Here is a 23,198-nt window from a genome sequence, read left to right as displayed (position 1 = left end):
GTCAAACATACATACATGGCCTCCTTTGCCTCCTGCAGGACGCAGGGAAAGGCCGCTGATCTGCAACAGAGATAATAATGTGTGTGAACTGTGGTTTTAGCTGCCGGGAGACGGTGAGAGATTGGCTTTGTGGGAGTGTTTTAATGTGGGTAGATGTCAAAGGGAGCAGTCAGTGTGATGTAAATGTGTTGTTTGATATAAATGCCAAGCATGTGTCACGTCCTTGCGCTGCAGATCACTAATGACTTGATGTCATGGGTGTTAACAATGAACTGTGTGAGTGTTGCACAACAATTGACTCAGCGCTGCTCATGTCAGCTACAAACTCCATTATTGCTGCAATGACTCATGCAGCTTATTCTCTGGTTCCATGCAGCGATTAAGATTCAGCAGAACCACGGCACGCTTTACACATTGTTTCTGTAATTGTGGGAACACTTTTTCCAGTGCATAATGTGTTGCTTTTGAAGCGTACTCACAGCATGTTCCACTTAACGTATACGCTATAGACGGATTTCCCTACCGCTGTCAGAGGTTTGTAAACAATGGCTATATACAGAATAAAGCTGAGTAACTAATAACTTTTAGAAACTGTTTGTCACAATCTTCAATATACAAATGAAAGTATGTATAAAGCAAAATTCACAAGAATTCCATCTTCTGCCTAGCTTTTGGTCCCAAACATTAAATAAACATTGCCGCTGCCACTTACCTTAGAGTCAAAGTTGCTGTATTTATATCACTTCTCTACTCGTGGTGCTGCAACACAGTGTGTCACAGGTTAACATTATAATGGTACTTTTGCAAAAGACAAACAGGAAGTGTACTCATTTAGTTTGTTTAATAACGATGTCTTCAAAGAAACTGACTCATGATTATCTTTGCAAAATCTAGCTGTTTGATTGTCAATATATCCAATATAGATGATTAAATCATTGCATGGTTTTTTTGTTGGAGGATTTGTTATTGAAATGATTTTTTATGCCCAGTCCATCTTAACTTCTCCTTTTATCTCCAAGTTTAAAGGGTCCCTATTATGCTAATTTGCAGGTTTCATGTGTGTGCCTCTACTGGGACATGTTTACATGTTCAGAAAGGGAACACTAAATAAAAGCACAATAGGGCCCCTTTAAGCCTTCAATAAATGTTACCATATAACTTTGAAAACTCTGAGATTACCCTGAATATCGCTTTAAATTCTGTTTTTGTTGATACGATACAAAGGACACAAGGGCAATTGGAATACAGTATGTCCTTTCACAGTGTTTGCACAGTGCTGGGATATCCCATGTATTGTATAAGTGGGGCTGATTCTGCTGAGGTGTGTTAGTGGTGGATAGAGGTGACACTGAGCCAAAGAAGGGAGTTTGACACCTTCAATTAATGCGCTGCTGGCCTTGTTACTAATATTTTACTAATCATCTGAAGCAAATAAACAGATGGCGGGAGAAATATCCCCACCTCTTTTTTTTTTCTATCTCAAACTGCCAACAATTGCAGAGCATACTTTACCAGGCCGACGGCTGGTTCAGATAGTACAGTACAAGCTGGGCACACACACACACACACACACACACACACACACACACACACACACAGTAAAAATATCTCTGGAGACCTGCTGATTTTTACTCCTTGCATAAGCTCTTCAGTTAGCTGCAGGGGGAAAATAAAATATTAATCGTGAGTGTTGAGCATTCTGGGGCAGCACTGCAGGTTTATTTGTTTGCCTGTTCAGGTGTGAAGAGTAAACAGGGCAGAGAGGAGCAACAGAGAGTCTAATCTAGGAGGCAGCAGGCATCTCTGTATCTCTCTTCATCTTCCGGGACATCAAAAAGAAACTCACCCATACAGCTGTCGTCAGCAACTCAGTCAACCCGAGACATCCAGCATCTGCACAAGATATTATTCATGCAGGCGCTTTTTTATACTGTAACTACGTGACATGCAGGTGTATCTGCACCAGAAAACAGCAAATTGGTCATTTATGTGCGTTTCATTCCAGCTGGCTTTGATTTATTTATTTTTCTAACACATGATAAGTGCCAGTGTGACGTACAGGAGTGGCTTCGGACTGCCTTTACAAGAAAACGTATTTCTAAATGTTTGGTGCATTGACTCAGTAGCTACGTGAGGTTGACGTAATGTGTAGAACGGTATACAGTATAGATTATGCAACACCGTACAGTGCCATGTTTTATATGTTGCTTTTGTTAAGCTTACCTTGTTTGTTGAGATGCTGTCGTTAATTGGTCATTCACCTCGGTGGCTGTTTGAATCTGCTCAGGAAGTCTGTGAAAATATGAATGAGAGCTTCAGTAAAGGCAAGTAAGTGAACCTTAATTCACAATTTGTTGTCCAACTAGTTTTTAAAGGGCAATAATGTTTATTTATGCTCCACCTGAGGCTCTCTGATGTTGCATTGGACTGTTTTATACTGCACTGTGCTCCTCCAGAGTAAATGTCTCTTCATGTTACTTGTTATTCGACTATTATGTTACTTCTTTTTCAATATTCTGGTGTCAAACTCCTTTTCTTACGAACCGCACTGCACCCATCTCAACACCCCCCTCATCCTCTGCGCCAAACAGATCCATCCGACTTTTTGAATGTTTATTCATTGTAGAGTGAGCATCAGGAGTGTGTGAAATTGGATGAAGTTTTAGTGGTTAGAGTTAAAGGACTATATCTGAGAGAGACTTGACCTTTTGTAATGAGCTGCACATAAATAACATCATTATTCTTTTGTCTGCAGGGCACAAAAGGAAGGTTATGCAGGCAAACAGCCATCTTTCCCTGCTGCAAAGAGCAGCGGAGAGTCCAATTCAGACTGACCACGGAGGGTATGCCAGCAGAAACATGCAGCCCATTCATTCTGGGAAGATAGCATCAGAGTTGGAGACGCAGGATACAAAGTCTCATAAAATGCAGGAGCCAGGACTCTGAAACAGAGGGTAGGCGAGGGTGAGTTCCTCTACTTCATTCACTTGGAGGAGCTAGGAATGAAGACGTGTGCAATAAAGTCAATGAGCCAGTAGATTTCCCTGCTGTGTGATTTCACCACCCCACACACCTCCATACTGGACACAAAAGTTATAGGCACTGTGTGGTAGGAGGGTGAGTAGGAGTTGCTAATGTCATATAGCCTTATTATTCATAAGCGGTCACGAGGACTGGAACGTGCCTTTTTGATGGAAATGTTAGCAGAAAAGTTTTTTAATAAAAGTGGCACTCCACCATTTTTAACATGCAGTGCGCTCATCATACAGATAATGCTCAGTCTGTTAAAACAGCTGGATCATTTCTCCTGTGGAAAGGTTTTTTAAAGAGGCCATATTATAGTTTTTAGGGTATTTAAGTTTTGGTACATGTAAATGGTCTGCAAAGGCTAACATCTCAAAGTTGTGGTTACTGTTTTTAATTCTAACGTTCAGTGTATCTCAGCTTCAGTTACTTAACTCCCTCTAAATTAGTTTCTTGTAAATCCCCCAATTTGTTAAATATGTGATGCCACCAGTATGTTCTCCAATCCAAGCCTGTGTCTCATGTCTGAAGTCAGGGGAATATTTAGCATTGAAATTAAAAAAGTGTTCAAATGTGTGAGCCGTGTTACATGTGTGGAAAGGTAATGGCAATGTCTGAGCCTTTTCTTGATGTTTTACCCTCATCTCATGGCATAAATTAGCGAATGGAACTGGCTCTGGCTTTCCTCTCGTGACCAAAGGGTAGAAAAAAAGCTTAACCAGTCCCAGGGTATCAGAAAGTCAACTCTCACACAGTCAGCCTAACGCAAATCTTCAGAAACACAAATATGGCTCTTACTCCTCCTCCTCCTCCTCCTCCTGCTGCTACACCACGGCATACTGCTGATACACTACAGCCTTTATTGTAATCTGTATTCAGCATGAAACAGCAAGAATCTGCCTCAAAGAGATTGTGAGTGACAAAAAAGCAACAAAAGAAAAATCAGCTGCCTGTGATTTGACACTATCTGTCTTTACCAGGTGCTGCTCACTTATGTTGCATCTCAAGTGAAAGCAAGCGGAATCATTTAGACTCTTTGTTCGGCCGAGGTCTGCAGCTCACTGCTGAGAGTGCTGGCATGTAAACTGAGCTGCACGAAGACAAACAGTTGTAGTGCAGAGTCACTTCTCTGGATTCACACTCCTGGATCTGGCCTCTACTCGTTCTCACATCGACATCATTCGCTGCGAATGATTCAGCCTTATTACACGCCTGTGTGTCATGCCAGGGAGTCATCCTCAGTTTAGGAGAGGCGTCTGCAGGGGTAAACACGGAGAGCCGATCCTCTTCGTGTCTTCTGAGCTTGAATTAATCATCGGCAGGGTGTCCGCGTAGCTCTCAAGGTGGTGTCCGCCATGTCACATCAGATAAGGCCGGCTGCCTCTGATGTGCTGAGCGGAAAGAGCAGGCCAGGCAGGATGCATTCTGCTGACTGGCTGCAACCACATGTCAGGCTGAGTGCAGTTTGCTAAGAGGCTGATACTGCCCTCATCCAAGAACGTGTTTCCTGATCCTATTGCCCTCATCGCCTCAAGTTACGGACAACCAACTGGTCAGTTTTGTTTCTGCTCTGGGAGGAGAAGAATGCACTGTTTGTACACAAGCCAGGCAAAACAATCTCATGTGATCTGTCCTGTATATCCAGTCACATACACATGATCACTAAGTCATCCAAATGTCTGTGCCAGGGAGCCAGACAGCGTGACTCCCAGCCATGCATGCACCCAACAAAACGCATTGTTTCATCAAAAGGGAAACATGGCAGCTGCAGTATTGTGGATGGCAGATAATCTGGCAGCAAGTGCCTTCGTGGATTTGTACTCGTGAGCATCCCCGCTTTGTGGATGGGTGTGAAGAGCAGGTTGCATAAGAGGATCACCTCCGTAATGATGTAATTCAGGATTCCTGCTCAACACAGCCCTTCTATGCGTGTCTTAAAGAGAGGGTGGGAAAGAGTGGTTCCTCCACTGACGGACCATTACCACGGGAAGATGCTGGCACATGGGGATTACCCTCAGAGGCAGGAATTAGGGAAGAGGTGGAGGGAAAAGCAAGCTAGGGCCTAGGGAGGAATTAAGATGTGTGGAAAGAAAATGAAAAGACTAGAAACAGGAAAGAGAATGAACAGCGTCCAAAATCCTTCTAAAGCTACTTTTAGGTTCTTCATTTTGTTTCAAGAGGCAACACAAACTGATTCTTGGAGAAATAATTGACAATGACATATTAAAATGGAAATGCCAACAATGGTAGATTTGCAACCATGTTCCTTTTTTTGACACTTCATTGTACAGTTTACTGAGTGGGAGAGATTTTGGCTGTCAGAAATTCCAGATATGTCAGGCTGAAAAAAAGGGGCTGGAATAATTGTCGGAATTCTCTTTTTGTGCCTATTTTCAAATGTCTATATAATTATTTAAGCTTTGGTTTCGTCTTTTTTAAATATTGCAGTCGCATTTTCCTCGGGGGGTGATCTGAAAGCATGACAATGGTAAAATCATGGAGACTCATTTTACAAATAAACTGTCATTATGTCAAAGAAATGCTTCATATTCACTTCAAAATCTATGCCTGAGCTGGTGAAACTAACAGTGATAAAGCTCCAGAAATTTCACGGTGACATCCATTTGGGCCGAGTCACAGAGTCCATTTTTAGAGCAGGGTATCATGGGGTTGTGGTGTCTTATGCTATGTTTGAATATCGTCAGGTTTCATAGAAATGTGTCCCCCTTTCACATTATTACATTGATGTCATTGGCATTAAGTGGTCTGCTTAGTGAGTAGACCGGGAATTCAGAGGGATTAAATTCATTCATCCTCCCTTTACGCAGATGAATGGATGCACAGCGATCAGGAAGATGCCCCTTTTTTTCATTACAGCTCTATGCCAATGTGTACGTTGCGAAAGGCAGAGGAGGGGGGGTTATGGATTTATAGATTTGACAGATTGGCAGGGCACTTGTTGAGTGGAGAGCCGATCTCTGTCCGGCCTCCAGGGGGCAGAGTGGACTCAGGGGGGAGAGCCTGCCCTGTGCTCTGGGCTTAGCTGCTCGTTACATTAAAACAGGGGCTTCTGTGACAGAGTCAGCATTATGAAAGCTAAGAGGATTAGCTGATGGACATTTCTGGCGTTGTCGGTCAATTATCAAAATGAAAAGCAGTGACTGGGCAGGGCTGGCATGCTCTGTGGCACAGAAGAGCTCCTCTCTCCCTCATCTCCACTCTATCTCTCATTCAGCTTCTGTCTGTCACAGGTTAGTGAGGCTCAGGGGAGGGAGGGGCAGAAATAAATAAAAAGCACCATTGATGCAACATGAAAGTTTTGTGTGTGTATGTGTGTGTGAGAGCCACGGATTAAAGAAGAGCATTTAAATTTTAATGTTTCTAAAGTGCAAAACTGTATGTTATGCAACAGTGTAAAAAAACTGGCCCGCATGTCAGTGAGCCATGCGTGCTCGAGTCTAACTCCTCCAACCTTGCACACACACACTTTCACTGTCCTACTTGTTGTGTGTGTGTGTGTGTGTGCGCGCGCCCCCTGTGATTGCGCCACCTATGATGCACGTGTGAGGTTAGAGAGTATGGGATGATGAAGAGGAGTTGTGGGGATGCTGGAGGAGGGGATTTGTTTTGATGTATCCATATAAGTGGGAATCCGCAGCTGCATGTGTTAAGGATCTACCTCGGGGGATTCACACAGCGATGCAAATGTAATCAACCGAGTCAATGTGCCACCACGGCTGCAGCGGACACATCTCTCCGGCAATGACACCCTGCCTTCCCCTCCGTCCGCCACCCGAGCTGCATCCCCTCTTATCACCCGCCTCCTTAATACAGCTGATAGACCTCACTGGAGCACAGCAGAGGTGACGCTGTATATCCATGTGTGCCTGAGACAGATAAGAAAACAAACTGCTGAACCATTTCATTTTCTTTTTTTGCCCCTCACCAAGAGCCAGGGAGGTATAAAGAATGTGTTTTTGCTGCAAGAGAAATGTTGCCTAAAATAAAAAGAGAAGCAGTAATCGTGGCTCACTAGACGGCATGCTGAATTATAGTCAATCCCAGTTATCACTTCAGGGACAATGTCATCTCACCGCTGTATTACAGATGGTCCTGCTGCATGGGCAGATTTGATACGGGTATTCAGAGGCCGGTTAGAAGCAGCGGAAAAATGTCTCCATCTGGTGTTACTGCAGGAACTAGGTGACCTAGTAGGCAGTAAATGTTGTGTAAAACCCATCAAATATGGATAGAGCTGGGGATCATTTTGGTCGTTTCGGCAGTAAGATGTCACAATTTGTTTAAGGAATATTCATTTTACATTTCACATAAACGGGAATTTGACGCGTAAGGACTAATTACCCTTGTTAAGTCATGGGGGTAAACCCAGTTTGGCATATTAAGATGTGTGTATGGTGGACGATCAAACCTGCTCAATACATTTCCATGAGGAGAAGCACACTGCAAAAAAACAATGCAAATAAAAAAACACAAATGTGCCCAAACACATGCAAATGAAGAAACCTCTTCACCACCTTGACAACACATGTGGAGCACTTAGAAAACACTCACTGTTTGTAAGGGGATTGAAATAGAATTTTTGGAAATATAGGGTCTAGGTTTATTTTCAAAGGTTTACCAAAACTAGCTGTGTTCAGAAATACTTTATTAATCCCAAACTGGGACTTTTTTCAAATTGATTATTTACCTTTTTTTTCTGTAGTCTGTCTCTTGCACGGCCGCCATCTTTATGAAAGTGCAAAAATACAAACCAGAAGCTGCCATAGGGAAATACTGTCCTTTAAACCTGAAACCTGATCCTTTATGCTGCCGTGACGTTTCCCTCAAAAAGTATTAAAGTAGTTAAAAGGGTTCAGTACCCCGAACGCGTTAATCTGGCACAAACCTTTAACCGTGATTCATATTTGAAAAAAAAAATCTGTTTTTAATGACAGAACAAGATGGGGAAACACCATTTTCCCATCCAGTGCATCAGGACTGTACAGAGGGAGGAGTTGTTTACAAAGAGGTCAGTCCAGAGACAGCATCTGCCTCTCACTTCGTAGAGGTAAACTAACAATAAAAAAAAAGAGAAAAAACACATTATCTAGAAAAAGAAAAATTATAAAAGGGAAAATATACAACAGGGTCTGCAGTGAAACAGCTGGAGCCGCCCGTAAGGCAGGGGAGTGTGGTACACTCTGCTCCTCTGGGTAAAGTCCTCGTAAAGGATTGTCTCTGTACTGCCATGGTTTGCTCTTCTGCTGCGTGTCCTCCTCCTCCTCCTCCTCCTCCTCTTCCTCCTGCTGCTGCTGCTGCTGCTGCTGCTATACCACGGCGTACTGCTGATACAGCAGATCCCGGATCTTATAGTAGTCGTCACACAGGCAGCCTTCCAGCCCGATGCGCCCGGCCTCCGTCTGGACAAAGATGCACAGGTCACACGGGTCCATTCATTAACATTTCCTACAACATGGATCCACCTTTTAACATATCACATACAAGCCCTGCCCTCTAAAAACAAAAATGCTGACCTCTGAAATAAATACGTTCACAGACTTGGGATTTTAAATGTGTAATGGAAGCGTTGCACTTTAAGTTCTCCCCGTTTAAAAAGCACACACACGAGCACACACCCCGTTAAAAGCCTCAGCTCTCTTTGATCTCATTTTCTGGGTTGCCGGGTTTGGGGTTTATTTTTAAGTTCTTGTCAATTATGCATTTTGTTGGCGGTATCCTGCTCACGGCTTCTTTTCCCTTAGTTGTTAACTTCTGCCTGTGATTATTTTTATGTGCGTTTCTTCTGAGCTGAGATGTTTTGTTATGCCTGGGTATTAAAAAAGAAAAAGAAATCCTATTTAGGCAGGCTGTTTCCCTTTGTGTTTAATGTTCCTTTCTTGGGTTAAGCACTGGTGTTTTATTGTAGAATGTGCAAGTAAATAATCCTTAGCCTCTCAAACATCAACAACCACACTCATTTTTTGTCATATTCAGCTTTTTTGTCATATTCAGCTTAATACAGATCTAAGATACTATTGACCCCAGTGTTATATTATATGAATATGTTGGTAAATAATGATCAGCATTGATCTACTGTAACTACAGCACACTAGAAATACATTTGTATGCAATATTTCCTCATGTTTTTCTAGAATCCAAATTGCTTCCGCTGTGACAATCCACCATCCAATAAAGTAAGAATCTTACCGCTTCACCACAATATTAGCATGTCTAATGGGGACAACTTCTGGCTCAATCAACTGAATTTAAGGCAATAAATACCTCATATATTTCAAGATAAATTTGATATTTGTTGCATTGATAAAATATATACCTACAATAGAAGTTTCTGAAAGTTACAGACAAGCTATGCTCTAGCTTAAAGCTTGTTAAAATTCTTGAAATTAGTTGGATACTTAATTTGCATTGTAAAGGTCCTTACATTTTACTTGCTTCCAATTTCTTTATATTAACTATGCACCTCCCTTGCCATACCATAGACATTTGGAATAAAACTGTGTGTGTGTGTGTGTGTGTGCGTGTGTTTTGAGGCGTAAAACCAGCCCGTGTCATGTGTCTTCAGCGCTGCTCGCTGCACAGGGTTAGCGGGGGGACTTGTGTTGCCGCGATCTGATGGATAGCACACTCTGAGCCGGTGGGAAGGACAACTCACCCTGCGGACGGCCACCATGTTGTTGCATACCAGCACTCCTCCCACAAACTCGGCCTGGATGCCCTCTCTCAGCAGGACCTGCTTGAAGTCTGACAGGCGAGGCTCGTTGATGAACACCGACTGATGGCCTGGAATCTGCAGGGAGAACGGAAGAGAGCGCCAATCACACGGAGGGCTGTCTCAAGTGCTTATACAACCTTGTGGACACACACTGGTGGAATGGTGTTACAACGCCTTCTCAATAATAATAATAATAATAATAATAAATTAATTTTATATAGCGCCTTTCAGGACTCTCAAGGTCGCTTTACAAAGAGTGTGAGTGTGTGTGTGTGTGTGTGTGTGTGTGTGTGAGTGCGTGTGTGAGCTCAATTCTCAATCGGTCTCATGGTGATCTGTACCACTCACCTTGAGAAAACTGGGTTTTTTTCTATCGCCTGACAACATGTAGTCTTAAGACTTCAAAATAACGGTTTGTGTCCACTTTCTGCACGACACCTAAAAGTCGTCCGCTGCTTGTGCTATTTTAAAGCCATCTGTAATTCGCATTAATGCAAAGACTTAAAATAGGATTACCCCTTTTGGTCATTGTTGCTACATTTAGAGGTTTGACTTTCGCCAAAGTGAGAATATTTCTCAAATTAAATCTCAGTTTATTGCTCGTCTTGGTGTGCAAGCATGACTTGAGACATCAATTATGGAGAATGTACTGCAGTGGGAGACATCTTGTGGCCAGCTTTTTTGAAATGAAAATCTTTATGTTTGCATATTTATTGATTCTGGTTTTCTTTTTTTAAATCAGGGAGATTGATTAGCTGTTCCATCCAAACTTACCAAGACCTTCCAGTTCATGTCATGGATTTATTTGGAAAAAATATACAAGTATTGCATGCATATCTGAACACTGTTTAAGTTACGAATCTTGTGTATTCAAAGCCTAACACGTTACCCTGAAGGTGAATTAGGGTAACATGTATACTGAACATCTCGGAACACCCTAAGGATAATTTCAACATGTATTCATGAAATTATAAAAAGTAAGTGCCACTGATCTTGCTAAATATTGCAATTTTAATCTTGTCTTTGTTAAAACCTTTAGAATGTTTAAGACTGAACTTAAATTCTTCAGTGGAAAACAAATACTTATTAAAAAGGATTTACACTTACTTTGAATTTTCCAAAACCCCTATATTCATATTCAGAGATAATGACAGATCATTGCAACACCTTTGCTTGTGTTCCCGCCTTACCTCATTGGAAGGCAGCGGCTCTAGCGTGGGGATGACATCGCTCTCCTCAGACACCTCCTTCTCGTCCTCTCCGAACAGGCTCTTTATGGCGCGCTGTGCTGCCACCGCTATCGCGTTTTGGTCGATATCAACTTCAGGGAGCGACCTCCATGGGCAGCTCGCCGTCCTCCGTCTCCTCTTTCACTCCCTCCTCCAGCATCACGCCCGTGTCCACCTTGACCACGCGCATGTCCAGCACGCCATCGATCCAGGCCAGCTCCGTGTCTTTGGCCTTGCAGAACTGCAGCGAGCTCACCAGGGAGTCTTTCAACCGAACCTGTACCGTGACAAGAAGAGACGAGACAAGATGAATGAATCAACCTTGGAGAAGTCATATTCTCAGCTCTATTACCAATTTGCAACAAATATTATGTGACACACACAGATTTATCAGGGTCTACTTTCTCACAGCAGAAACAGGGCTGTTAACATTGATGTTTGATCATCCCTTCTAATTCATGTTTGTAATGTGTATAGCTTTGTGATTCATGAGATATATACTTCTTATGTAATGTGATAGTGTTCTATTTTGACCATGAGGGGGCGCCCTTAGTTTATTGGTATATGGGACACTCCTGGCTCCTGGCTTGTATGATGCAGAGGAATGAACAAGGCAGTTGAGAAACTCTCTGAAGCTTTATAAACCCATGAAATATTTTTAAAAGTACTTTTTCTTTCTTATACAGTTACAGGTTTAGGCAACACATTTATGGACCAACATGGTAGATTTCCGTACAATAATTCAGTCTAGAAACAGAGAGAAGCATTTATAAGGCTGACCTGGTAGATGTGTGTTTCGCTCGTGGCGTCGATGGTCTCCTGCAGTTTGGGCGTGTACACTTTGATGTCCTTGCTGAAAGCTTTGCAGGACTCTGCCAGGTCGAGGCTGGCCTCCGGCGGCCCGCGAACGATCACCAGCTGTCTGGGCTTCATCTGATTAATAATCTTCTTGATGGAGTCGCCATCAGAGCGACCTTCGTAGTCTATGTACGATATCCTCGCTCTGCGGAAGATTGAAGACAGGATAACGCTTTTTAATAATTGCCGAACAGTGTCGAACACCGGCACAGACAAGACTTCCTGAGAGACGTTGTCACTTATCCAGGAGAGGTTTGCTGAGTAGACGCAACCTTTTTTCAAACAATAATTAGCCTTGAATTCAAATAGTCACACCTGGAGGCCGTCCAGCACCGCACAGCACTGAACTGCTGGCTGATGATTTTTATTTAACGTGGCCCTGTTTGGGCTTTCCAATTTCCTGTAGCGTGTTCTATAGGTTTTTGTGCATGTAAGTGGTCTGCAAACGAAAGAATCACAATGTTCCATCCAGAGGAAACACAAGAAAAAAAAAGTCACTGACCTGATTTCAAGATTTTCTATACTGGAGACACATTTGGTGGGAACAACAGAGAGATCCTGGTCCATGGGCTCGTCACCGTTGGTCATCCCAGATTCCAGTTTGTTTCTCTCGTCCTCTATGGTTTGCAGCTCAGGAACCAGAAAATCTTCTAGTCTGTGAAAAAACCATTCCAGCTTATTGACAATGGCAGCACACAGTGTTTACATTCTTAGTCCATCTTCCTGTTATCTGATGTCCATGTGTATCACTGTTGCAGTACCTGATGATCTCCCCATACTCGTCCCATTTCAGTCTCTCCTCATGTGTGGGGAACATTGGATATGACTTTTTGGCTTGTTTGAAGAAGCTGCCTTTCCGGCTGCTCTCGCTCTTCATCATCAGGTCGTGATGTTTCGTTTTCACTACAACCGGCTGATCCAGATCATCGTCCATATCACTTTCGTCACTCGAGTCTACATCCACCCTGCACAGTGCATTAAAATAAACATTAACTGTGTACATTCGTATTGTTTTTCTGATTACATGGTTGGTATCAAACAGCAAACGTCCCTAATTTCGAGTGTGTGTGTACTTACTTTTTCTGCTGTCAATTTTAACACATTTCTGTACCGAGTATAAATGTTGTCAACTGTCATGAATCATCTCCCATTTAAATAGCCTGTTTTAAATATTCAACCCAGAGCACTATTTGCATATCATTTGCCTTTTTATATAATTTCCTTTTAAGCTGTTAAAAGAGAATAAAATAGATAAAACTTCACCAAACAGAGACATGTAACCCTGAAGCACCCAGCAGACCCGTGTTTGTTTCCACTTACTCTTTAGCTTGTTCAATTTTTTTAGCAGCTTCTTTCTTTATTTTGTCTTTTTCAAGGAATTCTTCCAGCTCCTTTCCCTCGAGCTTCACTCTTTTCCTCACCTGTGACGATGATGAGATAAATGGACATGTTGTTAATGACAGAATGATGAGTCTGAATGTGTGACACATATGGGGCTGCAATCAGAGATAAACGCAGCGGGTTATCATCTTGACTGCTGCTCTCACCTCCAGATCCAGCATCTTCTCTCCGGGGTTGTCGATGAGGTAGCGGGCCAGGGTTCCAGGTGTGGTGCGGTAGGTCAGTATGACAGAGTTTTTGGCGTCTTGGCACCACTGGATGAAGAGTTCTCTGGAGAAGCCAGCCTCGAGGTCAGGCTGGCTGCAAAGCACCACCTTAGGGCTGGGCACCCGGGCCAGGTCTGCCAGACTGTGGCACAGCGTCAGGTGACGGAACTGGAAGGGGTTGTTTCTCTTGTCTTCAAAACACCTCATGAGCTTGTCACTCATCCACTCCACCTACAAAAAGGATAAGTTATCATACACATAAAAGGGATTCTGAATCTAAAGAACGTTCATGGTAAATTAACCAGGCAGGAGTAGAAGAATATAATATCATCTCAAGTGTGAAAACCAGTGATACCTGGGACTTGGAGAACTCCACCACATTATAGCTGACGTTGTTGAGCAGAGCGAGTGGGTAGGCTCCCAGCCCGGCATCCTTTGTTCTCCAAATCTGGTCCAGGAGCTGAGCGAGCTCCAACACACGGCCCGCTGTATCCACGGCAATGAGGACATTACCGTCACCACGAAGAGTCTCCATTACATTAGCTGTGAGTGAAAAAAAAAGAGAGATTATTATTGAAGATAAACTGATTTCTTGCATTACTTTAATATGTAGTTTGTAATCCTTGTTCAAAAGACTCTGTTCCTAAAGACTGTTTTCTCTTTATGAGTCTCTATTTAATCTGTAGTCATTCTCAGTTATAATGTTTATAATTATAAGAAGAAATAAATTAACATTTTGCAAACATGGTCGTTTTTTAAATTGGTTTATTATTTAGTCTATACTCCTTGCATGTTAGAGATTGCAACTATAGAGGCATGTAAAGATCACTTACTAAGAAGCAGCTCATCTCTCTGTTTGCGGCGCGGCTGTACATATAAAGCATTGAAGGAGTCTGTGATGAGCAAAGAGGGACGACTTATGCTCTCCAAGATGCAGCCGTTCAGGTGACTAGAGTAAAGAAACAGGGTTATAAAGGTTAAGAACTAATAGCCAAACTTAAAACGAATTTTCCATTTCTCATCATTGTTTGGTGTGTGCTCACATTTCTCTCTTGTGGTTGAAGTCAACAGCATAAATAATCTCCTCCTCTCCATCCTTCACTATTTTCCAAATAGTTCCTCCGATCATGTGACCAGCGGGAAGAGGAGTGATGGAGAGACCGTGCCCTTTTCCTATTGGATGAAAATAAAGATATATGGTTATCTTTGATACATAAACAGGGGTGGATCCTGACCTGTAAGACTCTGCAACTAACTCACCTTTCAGATTGACAATCTGAGAGTATTTCAGCTGCTGGATTTTATCAAAAGCACAGTCCACATCATCCAGGGTGAACAGTGTGAAATCTTCACTGTTGTTTCGAGACTAAGTGGAGATATGAATAATCATAAATGTTAGTCATGCAAACAAGCTCTCTTAATACATTACTTAACATGCATGACATTTTCCTACATCCCTTTCTTACCTGAAACTGATCATACATGAACATCTGACCCATCTTGTAGACAGGGATTGTGGCATATATAGTGCAGTTTAGACCTAGTTTCCCCACTGCGTATGGCAGGGCTCCCAGGTGTATGGGGTCAGGGTGTGAGAGGAGCACAGCATCAACCTGATGAACATATCTGAAGGGAAAATGGACATCAGACAAACGTCTCACAAATGGCAGAACAAAGAGGAAACTGATCTAATAAGAAGGGGGATGTCATACCGTTTCATAGCATCGATAATGTCCATTGAGAAAGTCTCATCCCAGCCACAGTCCAGGAGGAAGCGGAACTCATCCACCTGCAGCAGGTAACAGAGGGCCGACTCCTCCTGCACCCCTGACACTGCTGTCAGCTTAATAATGGACGTCATATTTATTTAGGTGTCTCTCTGAAAGTACAATATTGTTGATCAATGGTTAACATACAAAAAACATACAAATAAACAATGCAGTTAAATCCTAACTAGTATGGCTCTATTACTTTGTTTACGACTGAGAACTCATTCAACTAAATCTATGAAAAAACCGGTAACCAGTATATATGAAACAGTACGATGCAATAGTATTATGATGCATAAATAGGTCTATTACATATGCGGCTGGGTCATCTATTTAAAAGTAAACATAGTTAGATTGCCAGCTACAGCTAGTTAGCAACAACGTTAACAAAGTACCCTGCGATGTATGGCTTTTTAGCATGCTAGCTACACTAAACGTGCGGATGTGAGTGGCTTTGCTCGACAAAGCAAGGTGCAACGTACCCCTTTATACGAGAAAATGCTAAATTTCTCCCGTTCAAATAGAAAAAAATAAGTAAATGTTCTATAATTCTAACATTAAGACATTTTGGCTAGCGTTGTCTGTATACACTTGATTAGCAGACATGTTTGCCGCTGCATCATGTGTGAAAGGGCAAAGGACCGTACCAAGTAGGGCGGTGTTAGTACAAAATAAGTTTAAGAAAATACACCTTCCTTGTCTCTATTATATCGTAATACAATTCAATAGAGTAGCTTTTAAGTTTCTAATTAATAAGTTGCAATTGATAATATAAGCCACAGAAAGGGCCATCACGTTAAGACATTTTATTTCTTTTGCTCAAGCAGCACTGTCGCATTTGCACAGTTAGAAGAGTCCAATGTCCTCTGCCTGGTAAGTGAAGAGCTGAAGGCCACGACGAGCGTAAACACAAGGTAATATTCTGCATATTGCTGAGTCGTGTCTCTTTCATTTGAGGTTTTATTATACTCTTATTTGTTAACTGAGGTAACCACAAAGTACTTTAACTGAAATTACATTCTCAACGAAAACCTGACACATATTGCTAATGGAAGCTAGCTACCTGATTAGTTAGCTAGTGGCTGTGGTGCAGTGAGTTGTTTAAGTGTGCAGATTTACTATTTGAGGGTTGCTATAATGCAAATATTAAATTATGAAGAACCTCATATATGGTTTGAGTTATTTGACACTAGCTGTTGTTAACTAGCTAACTAGAGATGTAATTTCTGGGACTTAGAGATCACCCTTACCTACAACAAACGTTAGCAACAATGATATTGAATCTATACCCATTCTGTTATGTTTCTGTCAACACATGTAAGATTGCCCTAAGTCTAAAAAGAAACGTTTTAAAAAGTTGTCATGTCTCAAGGCCTGATATATGTAGTGTGCTTTGTGCAAGCCTATCAATTTCCCCTCAGTAATATGTTCATGCTGTTCTATTTGTGACACTTGGAATCACTCTAGTTTTGTGGAGGCCCTCAGATAAAGATGCAATTTCCTCAAGACAAAAGTGTAGTCCTCTGCCAGTCTTCCGTGTAGGTCTGCAGGTCGGATTGTTGCACTCGTTTGTATGATCTCCTTTGCCTATATGTGCACTGTGAAGAAGCTAAGGCAATTACAAGATTTGACGTTTTTTTTAGATTGTTATGATTCTGTCAGTTGAAAGTATTTTGAGGAACTTATTTTAAAAGCACAGATCACTCTTTAAAAGTTAGCAAACCTGTTTTAAATCAGTATTACATCAGCTCCATATATTTAATGTTACCATGTGTCTGTCTTTTGCTTATTTCTGAAGGAAGCATGGTCAACTTTGTATCCTTAGCCCGTGAGCATTGGGTTAACATCCTGGTGCCTATGGGCTTTTTTGTCGGATTGTACCTTGACAAAATGCAGGACTCGAAGCTGACATCTTTCAGGAACAAAAGTCTTTTGTTCAGCAGGTAAGAATGACGTTTCCTCCACATTTGTCAATTTGTTAAGGGTGAGATGCCTTTTGCTACATACTATGCATTTCTCCCCCAGTTTAAACTTAATGCTATGTGTAAAAACAAATTTACGCTCTACTTCTTGTCTCTTTAGGGAGCTGAAGCCTGGTGAGGAGGTGACCTGGAAGTAGACCTCCCCTCCCTGCAATGTGTCCTGTCCATGTTGTGTGACTGTCCCTCAAATCAGCATATTTAAGATTCTGTTTTTGAGTTGGATCTCCCAATCTTTAATATGAGTTGTATCAACCAATAATAAACATGCCCTTTGTCATCAACATAATGTTGTTCTTGTTTGTTACTTTGGTGAGATGACACATTACACACTTTCTTATTTTTTAAAACCAGTTTATTTGATGCTGAAAGAGAGTCAGCTTGATCACCCAGTAGAGCCAATGAAGAATACATCGGAAAAAAAGTGTTTCTGCAATATTTTGTACAGATTCATGCATGACTGAAGAATCTGTGGACACTACAGAGCTTCAGCAGTGTGGATGATCCCCCTCTCAAAGAGCAGCTCAGCCAAAGTGATCTGGGGAGAAAATGAAAAACTGCTTATTCCACAATGGAATTTTACCATCATTGTCATTTTGAATATTGACTTAAATCAGGATGTTTAAATAAGAACATGAGCATTTAACAACAGGCCCAAAATCAGCACAGTTAATTCGCACTCAACACAACACACCCTGTCTTGTGCAGAATCACACGGGAAACTTCCTACGGTCACAAATTTGGGATATGAATGGATCAGAAACTCGATAGCGTCGGTGTGCTGAAAGACAGACAAAAAAAAAAAAAGGGTCAGTGGCCCCAGCTAAAGGACACTACATTTACCCACATCTATCAACATACCTCTACTTTTATTTCAAAACTCTTGAACTGCTCTTTGTGGTAAACTCTGGAGTTTTCTGTTGTGTAGTAAAGATGAACAGCTTCTCCGTCACTACATAACCTGTGAAAACAGAACGTTACATTTTAAGATTGTGTTATTTACATTTCTGCTCATGGATTACTGACAACATATAGGCAAGTACTAAATAGTGTATGTGAACGTGCCGTTATACTTGTCAAAATGTTGTATTACCTGGCACATCCACCACGGAGAACTCTGACTCGAGTCTTGGCAGTGATTTTCGCACCTACATCCAAAACCTGCCCATGCTCCCACCTCGCAGATGCTCCCTGCACACTGGTGGCCAATTCCTCTGTGAGAGATGGTGTGAAAGGGTTGAAATAGAAGCGTGTATCTCAGGCTGTTCTGCATAGTTTAAAATCAATAACACTGAAATGCAACAGTGCAATTTTCTTCACAATTAATTATAGTGAATGGCCACATTTACCTGGTGTGAGCATGGGAGGAAGGCAGTCATGCAGGAAGCCTCTGGCTTTCTGATCCACAGCAGCATCGACCGGGGCGTAGGTTGTTAGCTTATTCATCAGATGCTCAACTCGTGAGAAGAATTTGATCCTGCGTGGGTCATTCTAAAGACACAAGGTGGAGGAGCGTCATTGTGTGGGTAATCGGTAAAAAGACAAAGATGGGGACTGTGATAAATAAATAAGAAAAGGACTGATGAATTACTTTGTCAGAGTTCTGTACTCCCATGAATGTCAGGTAATCCAGAGGTAAGCCCTGTCTGAACTCCACATCCTCCTCCATCGCTATTTCCAGTGCTGCTGGGACAACCTGAAAAAGGGGAAGAGCTTTGGTTATTGAAATCATTTAATAAACCTAAAAAAAGTGGTTGAATGCACTGTTTACCTACTGCAACACTTGCATCCAGAATCAATTCAGAAATATTGTACACCAGAAATGATTAGAACTATCTTTCTCCTATTTTATTTTCATGGATTGGTACATCACAAGTGCTAAAACAGCTCCACTTCTTATGCATTCCTATGTTTGATGTAACTGGACACAAGGAATTCATTATTCTTTACTCAAATATTTCCTCCAAGAAGATATGGATGTGTCTAGATCAGCAATGTATAATCTCTCAAAAACGTAGCTGTAGGTTAAATTCCATTTCCACCTCCAAGTATCGAGGGAAATGCTATTTGTAATGACTGTATACATTATATAAAGACACATATATAAAAAAGAAAAACATGTCCAGATGCTGCCTTCTGTTAGCGATGTAGGTTTCTGATTAGCGCGTTGACCATAAAGAATCACCTTTTGCAGCAGATCCCCCCAGCTGTTCTTCTGGAAAGAGGAGATGGTGATGTGGAGCGAGTGAGCATCTGGCAGGCAGTCGCCCTGGTGGATGAATCCCCGGGGGAAGTAAAGGAGATCCCCGGCTTCCAGCACTACTTCCAGGATCGGCTTCCCGATGTCTGCCTGATTGAAATTTGCTAAAGAGGAAACCCAATGGATTTAAATCTGAGAAAAGACAGCTGAAGACGTGTAAAATATGCCATATTAAATGCAGTGAATAATTGTCCTTAAATAATATCTCAAACGAAATGAGCGAAATGTTGTTTTTTATTTGAAAAAACTATAGATAATGATAAGAAAATGTATTGATTTAGCCATAAAAAAGCAACGAAGGACTTTACAAGACAAAAATAAACATGTTAGACAAACAATGATAAAAAAAAAGTATTTATAAAAGTTTGAAAGCGATACAAAATTCATCAAATTAAGTAATATGAAAATAAGAATACTAAGTCAAATAAACAGTAAAAACCGATTGAAATCATCATGAGAATAAGTGAATGCCTTCGTAAATAAATAAAATAAAAAATGTTCTACTCACGACTTGAGAGCACGGGCAAGACTTCTTCTTCCGACCTACAAAAAAAAAATGTAAACATACATCACCGTTTGTTTCTGGACATCATATCTCACTTATCCTTGTTTAGTGTATCATCAGAAATAAAAATGTAAGTAGCTAGCAATTGCAAATGATCCTTAGTGCATAAAACGTGGTGTCACATCTCAAACTGTTAAAAAGATCTACTTCTTTCTGCATTATTATGTAGCAAAAATGAGTTCTTTGAATGGCTCCTTCCTGTATCTCACCTGGGGTTGTACACTCTCCAATGCTTCTTCCCCTCCAGCTGAACCACAAACGCCTCAATGTCGTCGTAATGTGGAGCAAAGCCTTGTGTTCCAGGAGGTGTCAGGTAACTGGGTAAAGGGAACAAATCCAGTTTAGATTGTGATGAAGTCCTAAATGTTTCCAGAATAGTAACTCTTCCAAATACTCACACGTTGGCTCCTGCCATGCTGCCGAACTGCTCTTGGAGAGTGGACAGCACGTTCCACACGGTGGAGGAGAAAGCCTGGGGATTCAGCAAGCGGAGGGAGCAGCCACTCTGGGAAATGGAGATAGCGTACATTTTATTTTATAAGCACTTAGCGCAAAATGACTTCTTGCTTGCAGCACAGAAAAATGTAAAATGTGCTGAATACATAAACATGCTTCTAACAGCTTTTTAATGAAAGAGGTTCTGGAATATTTCAAAGTGAGAGGAAACTGTAATGATCCCCATAGAGAGAAAACTGGGGCAGATAACATGCTGTAAAAGGATCCAATTATAAGGAATTTAAAATGCTCAATCACAGGGATGTAAGCATTGGTAATAATCACTTTATAGAGATCTGCTGCCTGCATCAATGTGGCCTTACCTCATAGAAGTCCCACACAGTGAAAGGCAGAGCTCTCCCTGGAGGATTGTGCGTCTCCCTCTTGCCATTCTTGTAGCTCGTGACATCAAGGTTCACTCCATACTGAACTTCATCCTTTAATTGAAAAACGCAGACATATAGTTCAGTATCACAGATTTCCTTTCACGCTCGGTTGTTGTTGTTTTTAAATCAACGATAGAAAGAGCAATATGCAAGAAAGGCAAAAGAATATATCAGGGCATTTTGTAACTGGAAATAGAAAGGACCAACATATAAAGATACAAATAATCCATTAAAATAACAATATTTACTTCTCATTATGTTTCTTTCTTTATATACGTTTAAAACAATGACAGCAAACCTGATCAAACTTCTATTGATTATAATAAGTCCCAGCAGTTTCAGGTTCAAAAGAGCTAATATGCAAAATAAATGTTTACCAGTCAGCAAAGACAGGATTTAACCAAAAAACTTTTGCAGGTCTGCCGTCTCCTAATAAACACATGTTTTTGGGTTGAAAAAAAAATGCATTTCTCACGTTAAATAAGGGAAAGTACTTGTTTTATAGAAACTTTATTTCTAAAGACCTAGAATAATACATTGATAATAACTCTGTAGAATATGTAGTGTGTAAAATATGTTTCTGGATGGTAACATAACTATAACTGAGGATAAAATAAGGATGGAAGAGATAACGTTTCAGACCCTTACCTGTCTTAATATGCGATCAAACTCGGCTGTGGAGAACAGTCCCTTGTAGTAATCTGGATTCTTTCGTTGAACAAGAATGGGCTTCTTCTCCCATGTTTCTCTTTAGAGACAGGAAATATATTAGCCGGTGAATGTTCCAAGAAATACGACACTTGCATAGTTGTATTATTATGCAAACTCTACGCTTAAAAAAAAACCCAAAACACAACGTTGATCTACTGCGGCACAGAAACGATGACTTGAAGGTATGTTAATAAACACTATAATATTACTCATCCGTACCTGAAGAAGGACTTGACAGGAATGGGGTTGATGAGCCACTGGAACAGCTTGCTGGCTCTCTCTCTGCTGTTGTTCACTTTTACCAGATCGGCCAGCAAAGCATCGAGAGCCTCACCAGCCTCCCCATCTCCATTCACACACTCCTCTTCCTGCAAAACAGGCATAAAAACCATGAAACATTACTGAACAGTATAGTAAAAATAAATAAAAATACATACTACTATTGTTAGTAAAACATATCTTTTCATGGGTGACAGAATAGCACCCCATAGTATCTATCTTAGTATCTTGCAGCACTTACTTTTGTACTTTCCTTAAGACTCTCCTCTCTTTGTGCAGATTTCTTTCGCATTTTCTTCCTTTCAGGCTTTATTGGAGCTTTAACTGGGATGACCTTACTGGCCCCATTCTCCTTTTTCCTTTTCTTCTTATTTGCCACCTAGAACATTATTTAAGTTCGCATATACACAGTTAAGATAGTTAGCAGATAACCTGGTTTAACAGCTAACTAGCTATCAGGAGGACTGTGCTAGTTTCAGCACTGGCCCTCCTGCAGCTGTGAGTTTATCACAGTGTACAGCAACATGCAGAAAAAATGTTTTCCATATGATTTGTTTAATAATATCTACCTGCAGGGGAGGCTTCGTGGCAGTAGGAGGCAAATCTGTTGACAACGTTTTGTACAATTCAAAAGCTGACATGTGTTTTCTCTCCATTTTCCTGATGGTGTGTCATCAACCTGCGACTGCTGGAGAGTCTTCTTCTGCGACTATCTGATCTCCAACTCCGACTCACTGCTGCCACCTAGTGGGGCACTACACACACACACACACACACACACACACACACACACACACACACACACACACACACACACACACACACACACACACACACACACACACACACACACACACACACACACACACACACACACACACAGCCCAGTTTATCTCTTTTTTATTTGTGTCCTCTGATGTTCCTTTTAACTATATTGTATGTTGTTATATGTTGTAATGCACCTTACATGTAAGACACAATTATTCAATTTTAAACAGACGTAAGAAAAAATAGTCGAGTATTTTTCAAGGGGAAGATGGACCAGTAAGCCAACACACATATTAAGATTTGACAATGACTGCATTTGATGATACAATACAATACATAACAACTACAATTAGCAAAATAACAATGAGCCAATCATTTAAAACAACCAATGTAGTCTTTAAATTAAAATAATGTTCTATTTTAAATTGAGAGCAATCTGTTCTTAGATGTGTCACTACATAGTACCCGACACTGAACACTGGGTGGAGCATTTCGCCAATATTTCCATGTTTGAACGACACGGATAACGAACGCC

General features: G+C 41.2%; 3 protein-coding genes and 1 long non-coding RNA gene across 4 annotated transcripts; 1 reads left to right on the top strand and 3 right to left on the bottom strand.

The window, feature by feature from the left end:
* Positions 1 to 1,794: 1,794 nt before the first annotated feature.
* On the bottom strand, positions 1,795 to 4,400 carry LOC134876587 (uncharacterized). The gene is made up of 3 exons (XR_010167472.1): positions 4,195 to 4,400; positions 2,224 to 2,292; positions 1,795 to 1,893 (listed from the first exon to the last, which is right to left on the bottom strand). It is a non-coding gene; the product is annotated as an uncharacterized LOC134876587 (long non-coding RNA).
* A 3,548-nt stretch (positions 4,401 to 7,948) lies between these two features.
* On the bottom strand, positions 7,949 to 15,843 carry cpsf2 (cleavage and polyadenylation specific factor 2). Its single transcript, XM_063902683.1, is given in 16 exon segments — positions 7,949 to 8,444; positions 9,698 to 9,832; positions 10,948 to 11,085; positions 11,087 to 11,263; positions 11,767 to 11,989; positions 12,347 to 12,499; positions 12,606 to 12,809; positions 13,165 to 13,265; positions 13,392 to 13,682; positions 13,807 to 13,994; positions 14,285 to 14,400; positions 14,495 to 14,624; positions 14,712 to 14,817; positions 14,918 to 15,077; positions 15,164 to 15,330; positions 15,703 to 15,843. Coding segments are annotated over 15 exon segments (2,364 nt in total). The 5' UTR covers positions 15,313 to 15,330; positions 15,703 to 15,843; the 3' UTR covers positions 7,949 to 8,351.
* Positions 15,844 to 16,028: 185 nt separating this feature from the next.
* Positions 16,029 to 17,488, top strand: LOC134877251 (NADH dehydrogenase [ubiquinone] 1 beta subcomplex subunit 1-like). Its single transcript, XM_063902684.1, has 3 exons — positions 16,029 to 16,134; positions 17,019 to 17,163; positions 17,303 to 17,488. Exons 2-3 carry the CDS (start codon positions 17,024 to 17,026, stop codon positions 17,337 to 17,339), a joined length of 177 nt encoding a protein of 58 aa, XP_063758754.1. The 5' UTR covers positions 16,029 to 16,134; positions 17,019 to 17,023; the 3' UTR covers positions 17,340 to 17,488.
* Positions 17,489 to 17,587: 99 nt separating this feature from the next.
* riox1 (ribosomal oxygenase 1) lies at positions 17,588 to 22,607 on the bottom strand. Its single transcript, XM_063901535.1, has 15 exons — positions 22,465 to 22,607; positions 22,137 to 22,274; positions 21,836 to 21,984; positions 21,554 to 21,653; positions 20,843 to 20,956; positions 20,423 to 20,529; positions 20,234 to 20,341; positions 19,968 to 20,002; positions 19,385 to 19,563; positions 18,791 to 18,895; positions 18,549 to 18,690; positions 18,293 to 18,413; positions 18,061 to 18,160; positions 17,894 to 17,980; positions 17,588 to 17,737 (listed from the first exon to the last, which is right to left on the bottom strand). The coding sequence occupies exons 1-15, from the start codon at positions 22,549 to 22,551 to the stop codon at positions 17,678 to 17,680; spliced, it is 1,632 nt and encodes a 543-aa protein (XP_063757605.1). The 5' UTR covers positions 22,552 to 22,607; the 3' UTR covers positions 17,588 to 17,677.
* Between the last annotated feature and the right edge of the window lie 591 nt (positions 22,608 to 23,198).

This window comes from Eleginops maclovinus, chromosome 15 (genome assembly GCF_036324505.1).
Source record: "Eleginops maclovinus isolate JMC-PN-2008 ecotype Puerto Natales chromosome 15, JC_Emac_rtc_rv5, whole genome shotgun sequence".
NCBI classification, from domain to species: domain Eukaryota; kingdom Metazoa; phylum Chordata; class Actinopteri; order Perciformes; family Eleginopidae; genus Eleginops; species Eleginops maclovinus.
This window is presented reverse-complemented; position numbering and strand designations above follow the sequence as displayed.